The sequence below is a fragment of the Crinia signifera genome, chromosome 9, assembly GCF_055691185.1.
Source record: "Crinia signifera chromosome 9, ASM5569118v1, whole genome shotgun sequence".
Classification (NCBI taxonomy): Eukaryota; Metazoa; Chordata; class Amphibia; order Anura; family Myobatrachidae; genus Crinia; species Crinia signifera.
Window position 1 is genome coordinate 38,832,581 of NC_139225.1, and position 17,592 is coordinate 38,850,172.

Consider the following 17,592-nt stretch of genomic DNA (forward strand, 5'->3'; position numbering starts at 1 on the left):
AGGGGTGTAGTTTGCAAAATGGGGTCACTTGTGGGGGGGTTCCACTGTATTGGTGCTTGGGGGGTCTTGCTAATGCGACATAGCACCCACCAAAATTCCACCAGAATCTGAGCCGCAAAATCCAAAAATCACTCCTTCCGTTCTGAGTCCTGCCATGCACCCAACTGGTATTTTTTGGTCACATGTGAGGCATTGCCGTACTCGGGAGAAATTGGGGCACATATTTTGGGGTGCTTTTTCTCCTTCATACCTTCTGAAAATGAAAAATTTTGAGCCAGAACTGCATTTTTGTGTAAAAAAATGTAATTTTTCATTTTCACTGCCCACTTGTATCAAAATTGGTGAAACCCCTGGGGGTTTGAAATGTACACTATACCCCTAGATGAATTCCCTGAGGGGTGTACTTTGCAAAATGGGGTGACTTGTTGGGGGGTTCCACTGTATTGGTGCAACATAGCACCCACCATTCATTCCACCAGAATCTGTGCTGCAAAATCCAAAAATCACTCCTTCCCTTCTGAGTCCTGCCATGCACCCAACTGGTATTTTTTGGTCACATGTGAGGCATTGCCGTACTCGGGAGAAATTGGGGCACAGATTTTGGGGTGCTTTTTTTCCTTCATACCTTCTGAAAATGACAAATTTGGAGCCAGAACTGCATTTTTGTGTAAAAAAATGTAATTTTTCATTTTCACTGCCCACTTGTATCAAAATTGGTGAAACCCCTGTGGGTTTGAAATGTACACTATACCCCTAGATGAATTCCCTGAGGGGTGTAGTTTGCAAAATGGGGTCACTTGTGGGGGGGTTCCACTGTATTGGTGCTTTGGGGGTCTTGCTAATGCGACATAGCACCCACCAAAATTCCACCAGAATCTGAGCTGCAAAATCCAAAAATCACTCCTTCCCTTCTGAGTCCTGCCATGCACCCAACTGGTATTTTTTGGTCACATGTGAGGCATTGCCGTACTCGGGAGAAATTGGGGCACAGATTTTGGGGTGCTTTTTCTCCTTCATACCTTCTGAAAATGAAAAATTTTGAGCCAGAACTGCATTTTTGTGTAAAAAATGTAATTTTTCATTTTCACTGCCCACTTGTATCAAAATTGGTGAAACCCCTGGGGGTTTGAAATGTACACTATACCCCTAGATGAATTCCCTGAGGGGTGTAGTTTGCAAAATGGGGTCACTTGTGGGGGGGTTCCACTGTATTGGTGCTTGGGGGGTCTTGCTAATGCGACATAGCACCCACCAAAATTCCACCAGAATCTGAGCCCAAAAATCACTCCTTCCGTTCTGAGTCCTGCCATGCACCCAACTGGTATTTTTTGGTCACATGTGAGGCATTGCCGTACTCGGGAGAAATTGGGGCACATATTTTGGGGTGCTTTTTCTCCTTCATACCTTCTGAAAATGAAAAATTTTGAGCCAGAACTGCATTTTTGTGTAAAAAAATGTAATTTTTCATTTTCACTGCCCACTTGTATCAAAATTGGTGAAACCCCTGGGGGTTTGAAATGTACACTATACCCCTAGATGAATTCCCTGAGGGGTGTACTTTGCAAAATGGGGTGACTTGTGGGGGGGTTCCACTGTATTGGTGCAACATAGCACCCACCATTCATTCCACCAGAATCTGTGCTGCAAAATCCAAAAATCACTCCTTCCCTTCTGAGTCCTGCCATGCACCCAACTGGTATTTTTTGGTCACATGTGAGGCATTGCCGTACTCGGGAGAAATTGGGGCACAGATTTTGGGGTGCTTTGTCTCCTTCATACCTTCTGAAAATGACAAATTTGGAGCCAGAACTGCATTTTTGTGTAAAAAAATGTAATTTTTCATTTTCACTGCCCACTTGTATCAAAATTGGTGAAACCCCTGGGGGTTTGAAATGTACACTATACCCCTAGATGAATTCCCTGAGGGGTGTAGTTTGCAAAATGGGGTCACTTGTGGGGGGGTTCCTAACTTTTAGCATCTTATGGTGCCTAGAAACCTACATGGTGCCTAAAAAATAATCTCATAAAAAGGAGGCTCCAAAATCAAGTAGGTGCTCCTTCTATTATGAAGCCTGTGGTTTGGTCACCGTGCACACTAGGGCCACATATAGGATATTTATGAAAACAAAAGAATTGGGGGAATCAATTTTCAGTCACATTTCTCTAGTAAAATGTACTGTGTTCCTTAGAAAAATGTATTAAAATTGCAAATCTGCAAAAAAAAAAGAAATTTTGAAATTTCACCTACACTTTGTTTTAATTCCTGTGAAACACCTAAAGGGTTAACAAACTTCCAAAATGCTGTTTTGAATACTGTGAGGGGTGCAGTTTTTGAAATGGCATAATTTATGGGGGTGTCTCACATACAAGTCCCTCAAAGTCACATCAGAACTGAACTGGTCCCTAAAAAAATCAGTGTTTGAAATTTTCTTGAAAATTTGAGAATTTGCTATTCATATTGTAAGCCTCCTAGTGTCCCAAAAAATGAAAAGGAAGTTGAAATAATGATGTCAACATAAAGTAGACATATGGTCTTTGTTAGTTATTAACTATTTTGAGTGGTATGATTATTTGTCTCACAAGCAGAAAATTTAACATTTTGCAAATTGCTAAATTTTCCATTTTTTTACGACATTTTGGTATTTTTCACAAAAAAACACAAACTGCATCGACCCAAATTTACCACTAACTTGAAGTACAATGTGTCACGAAAAAACAATCTCAAAATCACTGGGATAAGTAAAAGCAAAAAAAAGTTATCCCCACTTAAGTGAGACATGTCAGATTTGAAAAAAAGGGCTCTGTCAGGAACGCAAAAACTGGCTCTGTCAGGAAGGGGTTAAAGATTTCATTTGACCATTTTAATTGCTGTTACATGGGTACTCTTTACCTAGAACGGCGCCCATCGCGACCATCGAATGCACTAAAAAACGGGTGCGATTCGATGCCCGCGATTTCCCATAGGGATCAATGTTAAAAGTGAGATTGGACGCGATTTTAGTGTTCAATGCCTCAATGCCTGCGATTTTTACATAGGAAACAATGTTAAATGGGCCACAGAGCCCTAATAGTCCCCCTGAAGTCTTAAATGGCCCCCACAATTTTTAACGCCACCCCACGATCAACGTGAACCCAAAGCGTGGCGAGCGCAGCGAGCCCGCGAGGGGTGGCGGTACGCGTCCTCCGACCTTTTCATACCCCCACTATCCACGTCGGCGTGGAGTTGAGAATAGAATAGTGTGGCGAGCGCAGCGAGCCCGAAGCGTGGCGAGGGGACGCGGATACCTTCACAGGTAAACGCGTCCCTTCGCGGGCTTCACAGGTATCCGCGTGCGCTCGCCACGCTTCGGGCTCGGTGGCTCGCTGCGCTCGCCACACTATTCTATTCTCAACTCTACGCCGACGTGGATAGTGGGGGTATGAAAAGGTCGGAGGACGCGTACCGCCGCCCCTCGCGGGCTCGCTGCGCTCGCCACGCTTCGGGTTCACGTTGATCGTGGGGTGGCGTTAAAAATTGGGGGGGCCATTTAAGACTTCAGGGGGACTATTAGGGCTCTGTGGCCCATTTAACATTGTTTCCTATGTAAAAATCGCGGGCATTGAGGCATTTAACACTAAAATCGCGTCCAATCTAACTTTTAACATTGATCCCTATGGGAAAATCGCGGGCATCGCGTCGCACCCGTTTTTTATGTGCATGCGATGCCCGCGATTTTTTACCCCCGACGCCCGCGATGCCAATCGCGGGTGCCGTTCTAGGTAAAGAGTACCGTTACATGTTCAGTAAAACTTACGCATACACACATTTACCCTGATGGATGCATGTTATTTGCAATGTACAATTTTGGTTTGTGCGAGAACCTACATCTTGCTGATCTCAGCTCAGGTAAAAAGATCAACTACAGACTGCAATAATACAGCACCCAATTGTCAGCTGCAGTATACAGACAGTACACAGACACCTTTGTTTTACTCAACAATGGATGATTTATGCCCACTAAAGCTAGTGGGTCGCTCCTCTGCAGTGTACAAGTGCGCCTGGCTGTGTGGGGAGGTGGAAAGGTCTTTAACCCCTTCAGTGGCACTCCTGAGAATGTTCCGGAGTTTGCTCCAGTGCGCAGACTGGCAAACCCGGAAAATTATTGGGAGTACCACTGCCTGCGCTCCCTCTTGCCGGACAGTGCTGCTGAGCGCCACACTCAGCTTTGGCAGCTGCCCAGTCCTGCCTTCCTCCCCGGCTGTGAGCGTTGTGAACTTGTAATGTCACACCGCAAACAGCCAAGTTGCCAGGGGCAGGGCCAGGCAGCGGCTGATGGACAGTTCAGCGGCGCTGCCCAGACCGAGGGGTTGTAGTGGTGGTTTTTTTTTAGGGAGCGCTCCCTAAAAAAAAAAAAAAAAAATCACCCCACTGAAGGGGTTAAAGGAGCATTGTGCAAAACTGTGAAATCCACATCTAAGAAACTCTCTCCCTTTGGAATTAAACCGTTGTATGAAAAAACAGTACTTGTTTCCTAGCACGGCACCCATCGCATACCATAAGCCATACAATGGTATGCGATGTTACGCGACGGCAGCCGATGTTATACAATTTTAAATTGTATACCATCGCATTGTAAACCATATACAATGGTATACGATTTAAAATTGTATAAGCACCCTAATGGGTGTTTTCAATGTTAAATGGACCCCCTATAAGATTATTAATTGTATAAGCACCGTAATGGGTGCTTACAATGTTAAAAGCACCCCCACGCCACCCGTACTATCAACGCCAACACGAAGCGTGGCGAGCGCAGCGGTACGCGTCCTCCGACCTTTTCATACCCCCACCATCCATGTTGGCGTGGAGATGACTTTAGATAGTGGGCGAGCGCAGTAAGCCACTGAGCCCGAAGCGTGGCGAGCCCCGCAAGGGGACGCGGAATACATGTAAAGTAATACGCGTCGGCTCGCTCGCCACACTATATAAAATCAACTCCACGCCGATGTGGATAGTGGGGGTATGAAAATGTCAGAGGACGCGTACCACTGCGCTCGCCACGCTTCGGGTTAGCGTTGATAGTGGGGGGTGGCCTGGGTGTGCATTTAACATTGTAAGCACCCATTATGGTACTTATACAATTAAAAATCGTATAGGGTGGCCATTTAACATTGAAAAAACCCATTAGGGTGCTTATACAATTTAAAATCGCATCGCATCGCATGCTGGTATATGGCATGCGATGCGATGCCATACGACTGAATGTCGTGGGCGCCGTGCTAGAAAACAAGTACCGGAAAAACTTTTTTTCCCCCCCTAAAATAATAATGTAATTAATAACATCTAAAAATACTGGGCCTCAGACCAAACACATAAGGAACATAAGCTTTGTGCAACCAAACTTGTTACACCAGAGGTTGGAATATTCGTGATTATCTGGCTTATGGAGCCCACACACGCACCGATCCCGGCGTGCGTTGTGGGCTTAATTAGCCCACATAGCATCGTATGCCTTGTGCATACGATGTGCATGCTATGCGATGCTATGCTAGAAAAAGCTAGTACAAAAAGTATGTGCAGCACATACTTTTTGTACTGTACGATGAGGTGCCGCGGGAGCCATGTGCTCTGCAGGTGGGGCAGATGTAACATGTGCAGAGAGAGTTAGATTTGTGAGAGTTATTTTGTTTCTGTGCAGGGTAAATACTGGCTGCATTATTTTTACACTGCAATTTAGATTTCAGTTTCAACACACCCCACCTAAATTTAACTCTCTATACATGTTACATGTTATATCTGCCCCAATTGCAGTGCACATGGTTTTTGCCCATTTTGAGAACAAATTTGTACTGCGATTAGATCTGAATAAGGGCCATTTTTTTGCTTAGCAGAAATGGATGTACTGCACGCCGCTTTCTCATTACTGGAACTATGGGCCTTATTCTAGTTCACTCTTTCTGACAAAATCCTTCTTAGATGGACAAAACCATGTGCACTGCAGGTGGGGAAGATGTTACTTGTGTAGAGAGAATTAGATTTGGGTGGGGTTTTACTTCAAAGTGAGATCTATATTGCAGTGTAAAAATAAAGCAGTTAGTATTTACCCTGCATAGAAACAAAATAACTCACCCAAATTTAACTCTTTCTGCACATTTTAAATCTGCCCCCGGCAGTGCACATGGTTTTGTCCATCTAAGAAGGATTTTGTCAGAAAGAGTGAACTAGAATAAGGCCCTATGTTTCATCACCCTCATTCTGGGATGTCTTAGGGGGATTCAATATGTGTCGATATTTACCAACAAGGGAAATATTGGCACTTACCTATTCAATGCTGCCATTACCAACAGCATTGAAGGCTGGCAGATCCGACTTTTTTAAAGTCTGATCTGTTTTGTCATAAACGTCCGTTTTCCGATAATTTGAGGACTTCCCGACACTTTGAATAGCGGCTGTCGATGTACTGTTGGATGAGATGAAAAACGTCCGGGATTCCGACAGTTGGAATCGCATATTGAATACCCCCCTTATAGTATTAGACACCATTTGTCATGCAAATCCAAATATGTGGTGTACCCAATTAAATATCCATGCGGATTATCTGATAGAGGTAAAAGCTAAAGGACAGTTAATGATAGAATGACTGTGCATAGATCTGCAATAAGAGCTGCTTTACAGTCAGGACAGTGGACAGTCGGTGGCCCAGCATATTGTAGATGCAAAACAGAGCTGGTGCCAGATGACTCAGCAGCAGTCGGGATTGTGACACAGGAGCCCGACAGTTGGAATCTTGACTTGCACAGGCTATTTTCCCTTGTGGGGGTCCATGACCCCCATAGAGGGAGAATAGTATAGGTGGCGAGCCACTGAGCCAGTAAGGTGCTTGCATACTTTTGCCCACCTAACGGGCTTCTGACAGTCGGGATACCGATGTTGGAGAAACTACCATACCCAAGACAGCCATCTCTCAGCACAGAATGATTGATTTTATCCCAGGGTCTAGCAGAGGTGGGCATCAAGCATTACAATTATTACAGTCCACCAGCACCCGCAGGTGATCCACAAACCTAACAGTCACAAAACACGATCGGTCAGCATGGGTGGTATATTGTGGAGAATGCCCTTACGTGAGCGTTTCCACTATGAGCTACTATAGGTATAGCATTGCATCTGCTCTTACCCTCTGATAAACTTCTGGGTAACGGGAAGTTCTGGTGTAAATCTCCTCTTCATATGTTTCATTGTCACCTATTTAAGGAGGACAAAAGAGCGGTTACTAAGTGAAGCAAATGGGTCATATTTTTTTTACAAATACATCATCTAAATCTGCCGTGTTCTGTATATGTATGAGCAGTCACACCATGTACACAGTGGAAGTACAACAGAACATTATTATTATTATTATAATTTTATTTATAAGGCGCCACAAGTGTTTCGCAGCGCCGTACAAAGGAACAATACAGGGAGACAAAACTTGGCATAACATTGAATAAATAACAAAAATACAGTACAAATAAAGAGCGGACAGTTCAATACACATTACAGCTTGGATATAAGTAGTGAGGACTCAATCAACATACAACTAGAGTCTAGAAGCCAATGATGGAGATGAGTATGCGGACAAAGATGGTCACTGAGTGTTGGAGTATAGAAGAGCTGTGAGTGACATGTGAAGAGAAGAGGGCCCTACTCGGAGGAGCTTACAATCTAGTTGGAAGGGGAGACAGACAGATTACAAGAGGTGCAAGCGAGGGGGTGGTGGTTAGATAGCAGGATGTAAACAGGCAAGGGGTCGGAGAACCAGCTGGTTTATGCAGTGGAAGGGTACGCTTTGATGAATAGGTGAGTTTTCAGTGCCCGTTTGAAGCTTTACAAGGTCGGGGAGAGACTAATGGAGCGAGGGAGTGCGTTCCACTGAAGGGGTGCAGCACGGGCAAAGTCCTGTACTCTAGCATGGGAAGCAGTGATCAGGGTGGAGGAGAGACGACAGTCGTCAGCTGACCGTAGAGGGTGGGAGGGTGTATGAATGGAGATGAGGTTAGAGCTATATGGAGCAATGGAATTAGAGATGGCCCTGTATGTGAGTGTGAGGTGAAGAGGATTCTGTAGGGGAATGGAAGCCAGTGCAGATTTTGTTGAAGGGGAGTGGCAGAATTAGAGCGGCGGGAGAGGAAGATAAGCCTGGCTGCAGCATTGAGGACAGATTGGAGAGGAGCCAGTTGGGATTGAGCGAGGCCGGTGAGGAGAACATTGCAGTAGTCGAGCCGTGAGATGACCAATGAGTGGATGATCAGCTTAGTTGCACTCTGTGAGAGAAAGGGCCTGATTATCCATATGCCAAATGAACATTATCCATATGCCAAAGGCAAACGGTTGCCGAATTTTTGGACAGTATAACAAAGTCGCAAATACTGGTTAACCAAGCAATTCAGTCATTCACATAGCTATACATTAGGGAGTACTGAAGTATTAAACAGTAACTATACCCTGCTTATTGCTGTCACTGTGCTGGATGTTTCTATTTCCTTACTAAAAGTTATACAAAAAATAAAGTGGAATTATTTCCTGATTATACAGTGTCAGCATACATTACCGCAAAGTATCCCACACCCATCTTATCGGCCATAAACAAACTTCCTTTTACTCCGTAAAGAAATGAGGAAATGATCCGAGTCTCTTTAAAAATGCGACTTCCACACTTTCTTATGTCCCAGAAACATGACAATAATAAGAGGCCGAGTGTCAGGCAAAGGGGGAAATTCACTAAGATGTGTATTCTACTTCACATGTGATGCTGCTATGGGCAACCAATCAGATCCTGTATTCTCTCTTCGAGAGGGTGCTAATTAAATAAGAAGTAGATGCTGATTGGTTGCCCATAGCAACATCACATGTGAAGTAGAATACACATCTTATACCTCATTCTCACTGAAAAAACCCGGGTATTTCCCAGGGCAAGCTGAAAATTCCCATGTCCTGTCTCAGTGTGAAAGGGTCTTTGTGAAATTCCCGGGTGTTATGCCCCGGGAATTAGACACGTTTTTTTTGCAGGGTTTTTCCAGGGTAATACACGGGTGTACAGCACAGACCCGTGTTTTTCACAAATGATGCCAAAGAACAAGCTCATTGGGGGATGTAATCATGCGATATGTGACATTCATTATATGTTACGCAAGTACGTATACATTATACGCAATTATTATATATATACAATATACGCATTATACATTATACGCAATTATTATATATATACAATATACGCATTATACGCAATTATTATATATATACAATATACGCATTATACATTATACGCAAGTACGTATACATTATATGCTATACAAGTACGTATATAGTGAAAATCACTTTAATGTACATATGATTAAAATTTTATTAATATTTTATTAAATGTTGTAATAGCCGCTTGGCACTCCCCCCGAGATGTAAAGAGATGGGTCGACCTGGAATCTGATCTCGCAAAGGTGCTTTCTGTTTCCTATCTACCCTGGATCCCGCGCCAACAGAGACCCACTACAGCCCTAGCAATACCCACAATTTCCCTCACTCTCTCTGTTTGGGACTCACTTGCCACCAAGCTCTCACTCCCCACATACCCCTCCCCCCAGACACCTCTCTGGCAACACCCATCATTCCCCCCCGGCCAATCCCTACACATGGCCTCCACATGGTCCTCAGCAGGAATAACACGCTTTAGGCATATTCACGACAAGAACGCTTTGCTCTCCTTCGCCGATCTTCAGGAAAAACACCACCTCCCTCACTCCCTCTTCTATCAGTTCCTCCAAATCCGGAGCTTCATCTCGTCTTCACTCTCTAGGACGGGCTCTCTCAGAAACCTCACACCCATAGAAAGTCTGTGTGCCCACAGACCTATGGATAGGCATCATTTCACACCTGTATCACTTTGTCCTCACACCGGATAACCCCTCCCTAGAAGCCCACGAAACAGCTTGGGAAGCAGACCTGGAGACTTCTCTAGGAGAAGACTCTTGGAAAGAAATCCGACTAGCCAACTCTAAGTGCTCTATCAGCGTAGCTATTAGGGAAACCTCATATAAAGTTTACACCCGGTGGTACCTGGTCCCAACACGCCTTCATGCCATATACCCGTCTGCCACCAACTCATGCTGGCGACAATGCGGCTGCGAAGGAACATTTTTCCACATTTGGTGGACCTGCCCACGTATTAGGCCCTACTGGACCATGGTCCAATCTGTCATAAACTCAACTATACCAGCCTGCCCCCCATTATCTCCTACCACAATGCTCTTGTGTGCCCCAGTCGACCAGTTACTTACTTCCGCTAACAAACTGATTCTACACATCACCTGCGCTGCCAAGCTACAGATCGCTAAGGCTTGGAAAAACCCTACTCCCCCAACACACCAAGAACTACTTAACCGAATCTGGTTTGTCGCCAAAATGGAGTACATAACCAGCCTCCAAAATAACACAGTGGAGAAGTTCCACAAAACATGGGAACCCTGGTACTCCACAAGAAATATCCCCATTCCGGGACTTGCTTAAGCTCTACTACACCCGTACCAACCCCCCCTGAATATTACACCCCCTTAGGGTTTCTTGCATCTCATAATCCCACTCTACACCCACCCCTCCCCACCTTCAATCCTCGCTTTCTTCTTCCACCTCCCCCTCACGTCCCCCCTACACACTCTTTCTCTCCCTCCCCCCACTCCTTCCCCCCCCCCGCTTCCCCCCAACATTTCCAAACACCTGTCTGCTTAATGCTCAGCTAGGTTTCCGCACTCCTCTTCCACACCCCTACCACACTCGATCTTCTTCTACCCTCCCCCCTCCCTCTGTTTACTACAGTACATCTACACCAAGGACCTTGTTCGACATCAGCTCTGTTATATTACCTCCTATTAATCATTTGGTCCCTTGCTAAATCTGTAACCAATGTACGATGTACTTGTTAATGTTTTGTTTACCAATCTTCAATAAAATATTCGAACAATAAATGTTGTAATAGCCATGATAAAATCTATGCAGTGTGCTGGTGAAAAAAGCCCTATTTAAAATGACATAATCTTTAGGCAGCCAATAAAAGCTGTTTTAAAACAGCCAATCACAGTAATTAGTACAAATTTCCCAACAGCCAATCAAAGCTGCTATAACATTCCACACACTTGTTGGAAGGCAGACCATGGAAAGCAGTGTGAAAGGGGCAGACACAGGAAATTCCCGGGTATGAGGTGCAGTGTGAAGGGGGTCTTTTGAGCTGAGAAGCTCTGTGCCCCCCAAAAAAATCCGGCAAGAAAAACCCGGGATTTTGCAGGGGCGGCAATGAGAACAGAAGCGGTACATCTGTCAGAACAGACATGGCTCAAGGTCGACATGACTTAAGGTCGACATGGGCCAAGGTCGACATGAGTTTTTCACTGTTTTTTGACCCGAATGTTGACACAGTCGACATGGGCACAGTTGGAGTCGAACCGCAGCCGCTCGCAATGCTTCGGGCACACTATTTTATTCTCCCACCACGCCCTAGTGGATGGTAGGGCATGAAATACCGCCTGCCGGCACATGTCGGCTCAAAAAACAGTGAAAAACTCATGTCAACCTAATGACTGTCGACCTTGGCCCATGTCGACCTTGGCCCATGTCGACAGTCGACCTTCCGGGTCGACCTAATGACTGTCGACCTAAGTCTGGTCTGACAGATGACCGTTTCCCATGAGAACATGGTATAAGTAAATTTTCCCCAAAGTGGCTGCAGCTGTAGCAGCTTGATTTACTGATCGGAGTATTTACAGTATTTGTGTGCAAACTGACCCGCGTGCAGCTAACCAATTTTACGCTGGCCACGGCAACTATCACAGGTAAAATCTGCTGTTTAAAGTAGGCTTCCCTAACCTGTATGCATGGAGCTATTTATATACGCCCACTCGGCAGGGTGGTTATATGCATTCGCATTGTCACCACCCACAGAAAGACAGATCTGGAGAAGTGGCAGAAAACTTGATATAGGACAAGCCTAAGTGTACAATCTGTAGAATAACATTAAGGCTTAAGCAGAATAATTAAGTAGGGAAATGAGTCCATGGATCATATTGAGGCTCCTTGTAGTCCCTTGTGCATGTGGGCCATAATTACACAGGCCCCATAATACCCACGTCAGTAGGCTGTCACTCTACTACTTGAAGTATTGCACAGAAAATCTGGAGCCACGCAGACGTAGCCTACAGCAGTGTGGTCTTATATTTGGTATGAAATGATAGTCCCTATAGTGTTCGGACATGTTATGAGAACTATAAAATGCAAATATGTCATGGAATAAGCCCCATGCAAACATATGCACTGAAACAAAAGATGGGACGATGATATAATTTAGTTACGGTATCCAATCATTACATAGTTACCCAGCATGATGACGGTTTGTGGATTGCTAGGTGATTTTCTCAACAGCAACCAAAAAAAACCAACAACATCTTTTCAAAGCTTTACTGTTATTTTTTTTTTTTAACATGTAGGGTGAGATGTACTAAGCGTTAAGGTACTTGCACACTATACGATAGTCGTTAATGATATTATTTATATTATACAGAACTTATATTCTATACACACTATGGGCCTAATTCACACGAAAAATCACTGCTTACTGAGGGCTTAACCGCTGCTCACCCCCTGCACCAGCATGCATATCGCTGACACATCCATTCACATGCAGCCGTAAGTGTGAAAAATCCTTCGATGGTCGTCAGACATCAAATGATTTGTTACAGGCTCGCAGAGAACAGCCAGTCTGAGCTGACTTTTATCTGGCACGGAGATGGCCGAACAGGGGTCGGGAGCTGACATGCCATGTTATAGGCTGTGGTTGAAGAATGACATTTTGGAGCTAGATGGCAGATACTTTATCTCTCCCCACACTACCACTTACCAAGTCTTAATACATCTGCCCTATACTGAGCATAAACTCCCCATTTTTATTTATATTTTTGAAAACTTATTGAAAATGTGTAAAACATCTCCTACCATTGTCATCATCATAGTTTCTTCTACTATACTGTTCTTTGGTCGTATAGGAAGAATCTAGAGGGGATGAAAAAAAGACAATGGATTAAATTAGTTGTCCTCTATCAGCAGAAGAGCTGGTTAGCGAGATGAAGAAAAAACATACATATCAGAATGCTCTGTAAGGGGTACATTTACTAAGATGAGATGTTGCAATCAGTCAGATTATATCTATTATCTTCTAGAAGATGTTAAATAGGAAGTAGATTCTGATTGGTTGCTATGGGCAACATTCCATCTTAAATAGAACTCCCATCTGATGCTGCGTTCTCATTGCCGCCCCTGCAAAATCCCGTGTTTTTTGGCGGGGCACAGAGCATCTCAGCTCTACAGACCCCATTCATACTGCATCTTAGACCCGGGAAATTCCCCTGGTATGCCTGCCATCAAATGTGTGGCATCTAAGAGCAGCTTTGATTGGATGTTTAAAAAGCAGCTTTGAGCAATGCAATGAACTTGCTTTTTTGCATTTTGTGAGAAAAACCCGGGTCTAACCTGTTCACACTGCCATACTCCCGTGTATTACCCAGAAAAACTCTGAAAAAAACCCGTGTGGAATTCTCACAAAGACCCTTTCACACAGAGATGCGACACGGGAAATTACTGCTCGCCCTGGCAAATACCCGGGCTTTTGCGGCAGTGAGAATGGGGTATTAGTAAATGTACCCCTAAGAGTCAATAAAAAATGGAAGCCCTAAAGAAACCTTTATGTGCATATCAATGGTGAATATAAGTCACCTATACACAGTGTGAGTTTTCGGTCAGACCTGAGGTGCCACATAATGGATGGTGGCAGTTCTGATACCTGGGAGGGACTTATCCACATTTCCATAATACGCAGACATGTTTGGGGGCAGAACATCAGTGTCACACTTATTGTGGTTTTATTCCATTTATGTGCATTGTTGGAAGTACTAAAGATGAGGAAACACACTGCCTTCATCAGATCATTCCATATGCTGGGAAAATCCAAAGGGCACATGTATGAGTTGGGAATTTCTGGTTAGTGATTTGTGCTGCTTTGGAGGATAGTCTACTGTTTCTATTAGTCTGAAACCTTCGGCTAAAGTGACTCATTTGAAAGAGTTTCATGGCAAGCTTCTTTGTCTTCTGGTAGGAATACATATAGATGGCTGTCAGACGGGATGCTGGCAGTCAGAAGACAGCGGCATCCCGATACACAAAATCCCAGCAGCGGTCCTGAAGGTATACTTACCTTCTTCCTTGTGTCCCCCTAAGCCTCCTCCCCTGTAGACTAACACTAACCATCCCAACCCACAGCCTATCCCTAACCACCACCTGTCTAACCCTGACCTACTCAATAGTGTCTAAAGCTACCCCCTCTTCCAACACACGACTCAACCCAGCCCTGACATACTCTCCTTCTCCAGTGACACAGGACTGTTACGAGTGTGCACTTTAAATTTCCACGAAATTGGATGGCTTTGGGGTGTTTGCATGTATGATAAGTTCACTGAAAACTGGTCAAGGGTACATTCATGGAACTACTGATAGGACTGTTGATAACACTGATGGGTATTGCAGCAGGATGCGGGTAGAGTATTTGCACAGGGAAATATCCCCATTGCTCCATGTATGCAATGTGAGTACAATTGCGGCCAAAATGCGTGCAATATTACATTGACCACTATGTTATTATTTGTGTTCTTAATATTATTATTCTTATGACTGGACTTCTAAATAATCCTTGCTTTCTTTCCCAGGTATAGATGGGATTCTGTATAGTAAAACAAACATGGCTTAAATTTAGCCACAAACAAAATCTACACGATTATACCTGCTGCGCTCCTCTTCAGTTTCCTACAGACATGTACACATTTCAAAAGTTTTGAAGAGGCTCTTGGAAAACGTCCCTGTGCGGAGGAATTTTGTTGGTGTTTCAAAAAGATTTTGAATACAGACTACCAGTAAAACAGGTTTTGTGATCTATTTAATGAATGAGACTATGAATATTGGGGAATAAAGCTCAAGGGCAAGGGTGTGTCAATGTAACAGCTGCGATCAAGAAACAAAAACCTCTACACTGAAATCAACAAATGTTTATGCCTATGTATGTATATATTCCTCCAGAAACTGTGAGGGCCTGAAGGAGCACCGCCAACCTGCCCCCTAACTCTGTTGCCACAAACCGTGGTCCTTGAACACGTGCAATGCTAACCTTCACCTCTAACAGCCGCAGTCGAATGAGCTGGTTATGCCGGCTCCAACCCCGATGCCGCCAGGCCTTAAGAGAGACAACGTGTTCACGGAAGCGATCCAAGCGCAAGAGGCTAACTACCAATAGTGGGGCTGGCTGGGATACCCCCTAGGGGTGCCAAAATACGGAATGGCAATCCCTGGGTGCAACAATGCACAATGGGGTGCACAAGACAATACTGGCGCAACAATGCACAGGGATGGACAAGTGGACATATGATTTTTACATTAACTGTGAAATAAGTAGATTGAATATTTGATCAAAACATATACTGTATTATGCCATAAACGTTAATTTCCCTTCTGTCTTCCCTGTGGACACCATGAACTAGAGATACCAAGAAAATAGTATCTTTAGGAGATAATAGATTACCAGCTGTCCTCTGTAGCAGCCTCTATACATGAAAGGGTTATGGTTGACCCTTGATTCCCCTATGAACAATGTGTTTTACTTCATCTTTGCTATGGTGATAGAACTGTTAACGACATGTTGTACCTCTCCCATTTGTTTCTTCTATCTAAAAACCTTAAATATTGGATATCTTACCATCATCATCATCATCAAGGTGTCTTCTACTATATTGTTCACTGCTCTTATATGAAGAATCTAAACATAAAATGACAACAGGTTACTGCATTTTTCGTCATGGATAGACTTCCTAAATCGGTGTGGAGTATATTTTAGGTTCAATACAACTGAATGATGGGAAAATAAAAAAAGGGATCGGCTGGAATTCCATAGAGCAGTTAAATGTCCAAACCATTGGACGGGATCAGTATGTCAAAAAACTGACAGTTCCATCCCACTATAGAGAAGCCACTTATCGTGTCTCCTTACCCCTATAACTCTCCATACCTGCATCCTATCCCTAGCCCTAACTTTGCCTGGTAGTGCCTAACCATAAACTCTTCCACACCGCTACCTAAACCTAACCCTCCTTCCACAAAGCCTAACCCTTACCCACCCACCCCCCTCCCCCCACACTAAAACTTCCCAGCCTAATGCTACTTATGATCAGGATCCCAGCTGTCAGGATTCTGGCATTGGCATCTCCACTGATTCAGAACTCCAGCGCCAGTGTTGTGACCGCCGGTTACGATTCCAGTAATTTGACTGCCGGCACCTTAGCTGCATCCCGAGTGCAAGGTACTTCTGTAAATTTTTGGTTTATGACATTTTCATTATGAATAAGTTATGCTGTGAAATGTACAGATTTGAATTTTAGGGGGTTTTTTGTTTGTTTATCTATGATTGATATGAATAATATTTTGTTGCCTTCTTGTGAGATTTATTTCATTTCCTATTTTTATTATTCAACTTGTTCTGCTTTTTTTTTTTGTTATCAGTTATATAGAATTAGAAAACTTTTTACATTTCTAACCAGAAATGTAGAGTTTTGTTTTTATGTGTTTCACTTTACATTGAATGCATCATGGAGTGAGTAAATAGGAGTAAATAGATTTGCTGCGGTACGCCATTTTCATGTATGCTAGTGATCTCATTTGTTGATATGAAAATATGCACATGTGTACACAGCGTATATTATCTATGGATTTACCTTTTCTCTACAAAATAATAAAGGGTCGCCTGTTATGAACCACGTTTGATATTGCTTACTTGCAGAAGATGGCAGTGTTGTTCTTTTGCTTTCAAACTCGTAAAGTTTCTTTTCGTATAATGTACGAGTGGTGTCTAAAAGAGATCAAGTAAAGCAGAAGTAAGACACAGAAATACAGTGCTTTTATTAGATGCCTGGCATAGTACATACTTTGCGATATCGTATTTGGACGATATCGTCATCGGTTTTCGCTTGAACTCCTGGGCGTTCAGTGATGAACAAGCAGTCACTGATGATATAGTCAATTTGAGTTGCATGTACAGATGACGGGGAGGGGGCGCGATAACATGAAAGCATGCATTGTTAACGATATTGAGCGTACACACTAGATGATATTACAAATGATTTTGTTGAGAAGGCCCAAAATAATCGCTATGGTTTGTAATATTACATAGTGCGTACACTCAATACCACGGAGCCTGAAAGTGATTGTCTCAGCACCTATACGCTCCATCACACAGATGCCAGAGTCTGAAAGTGATTGTGTCAGCGCCCATACACTCCATCACGCAGATCCTGGAGCCTGAAAGTGATTGTGTCAGCACCTATACGCTCCATCACACAGATCCCGGAGCCTGAAAGTGATTGTGTCAGCGCCCATACACTCCATTACACAGACCACGGAGCCTGAAAGTGATTGTCTCAGCACCTATACGCGCCATCACACAGATCCCGGAGCCTGAAAGTGATTGTGTCAGCACCTATACGCCTCATCACACAGAT

At 43.8% G+C, this 17,592-nt stretch overlaps 1 protein-coding gene across 5 annotated transcripts in view; it reads right to left on the minus strand.

The window, feature by feature from the left end:
• Positions 1-17,592, minus strand: part of EMD (emerin) — a 42,412-nt gene that overhangs the window by 16,233 nt on the left and 8,587 nt on the right. For 4 of the 5 annotated variants that reach the window (XM_083158882.1, XM_083158884.1, XM_083158883.1 and 1 more), the window contains exons 3-6: positions 16,869-16,943; positions 15,798-15,857; positions 12,995-13,051; positions 7,158-7,225 (exon numbers count right to left, since the gene is read on the minus strand). In XM_083158882.1, coding sequence (XP_083015008.1) covers positions 7,158-7,225; positions 12,995-13,051; positions 15,798-15,857; positions 16,869-16,943 — 260 coding nt within the window. The remainder of the gene's footprint in view (positions 1-7,157; positions 7,226-12,994; positions 13,052-15,797; positions 15,858-16,868; positions 16,944-17,592) is intronic. The other variant, XM_083158886.1, reaches the window with a different exon arrangement.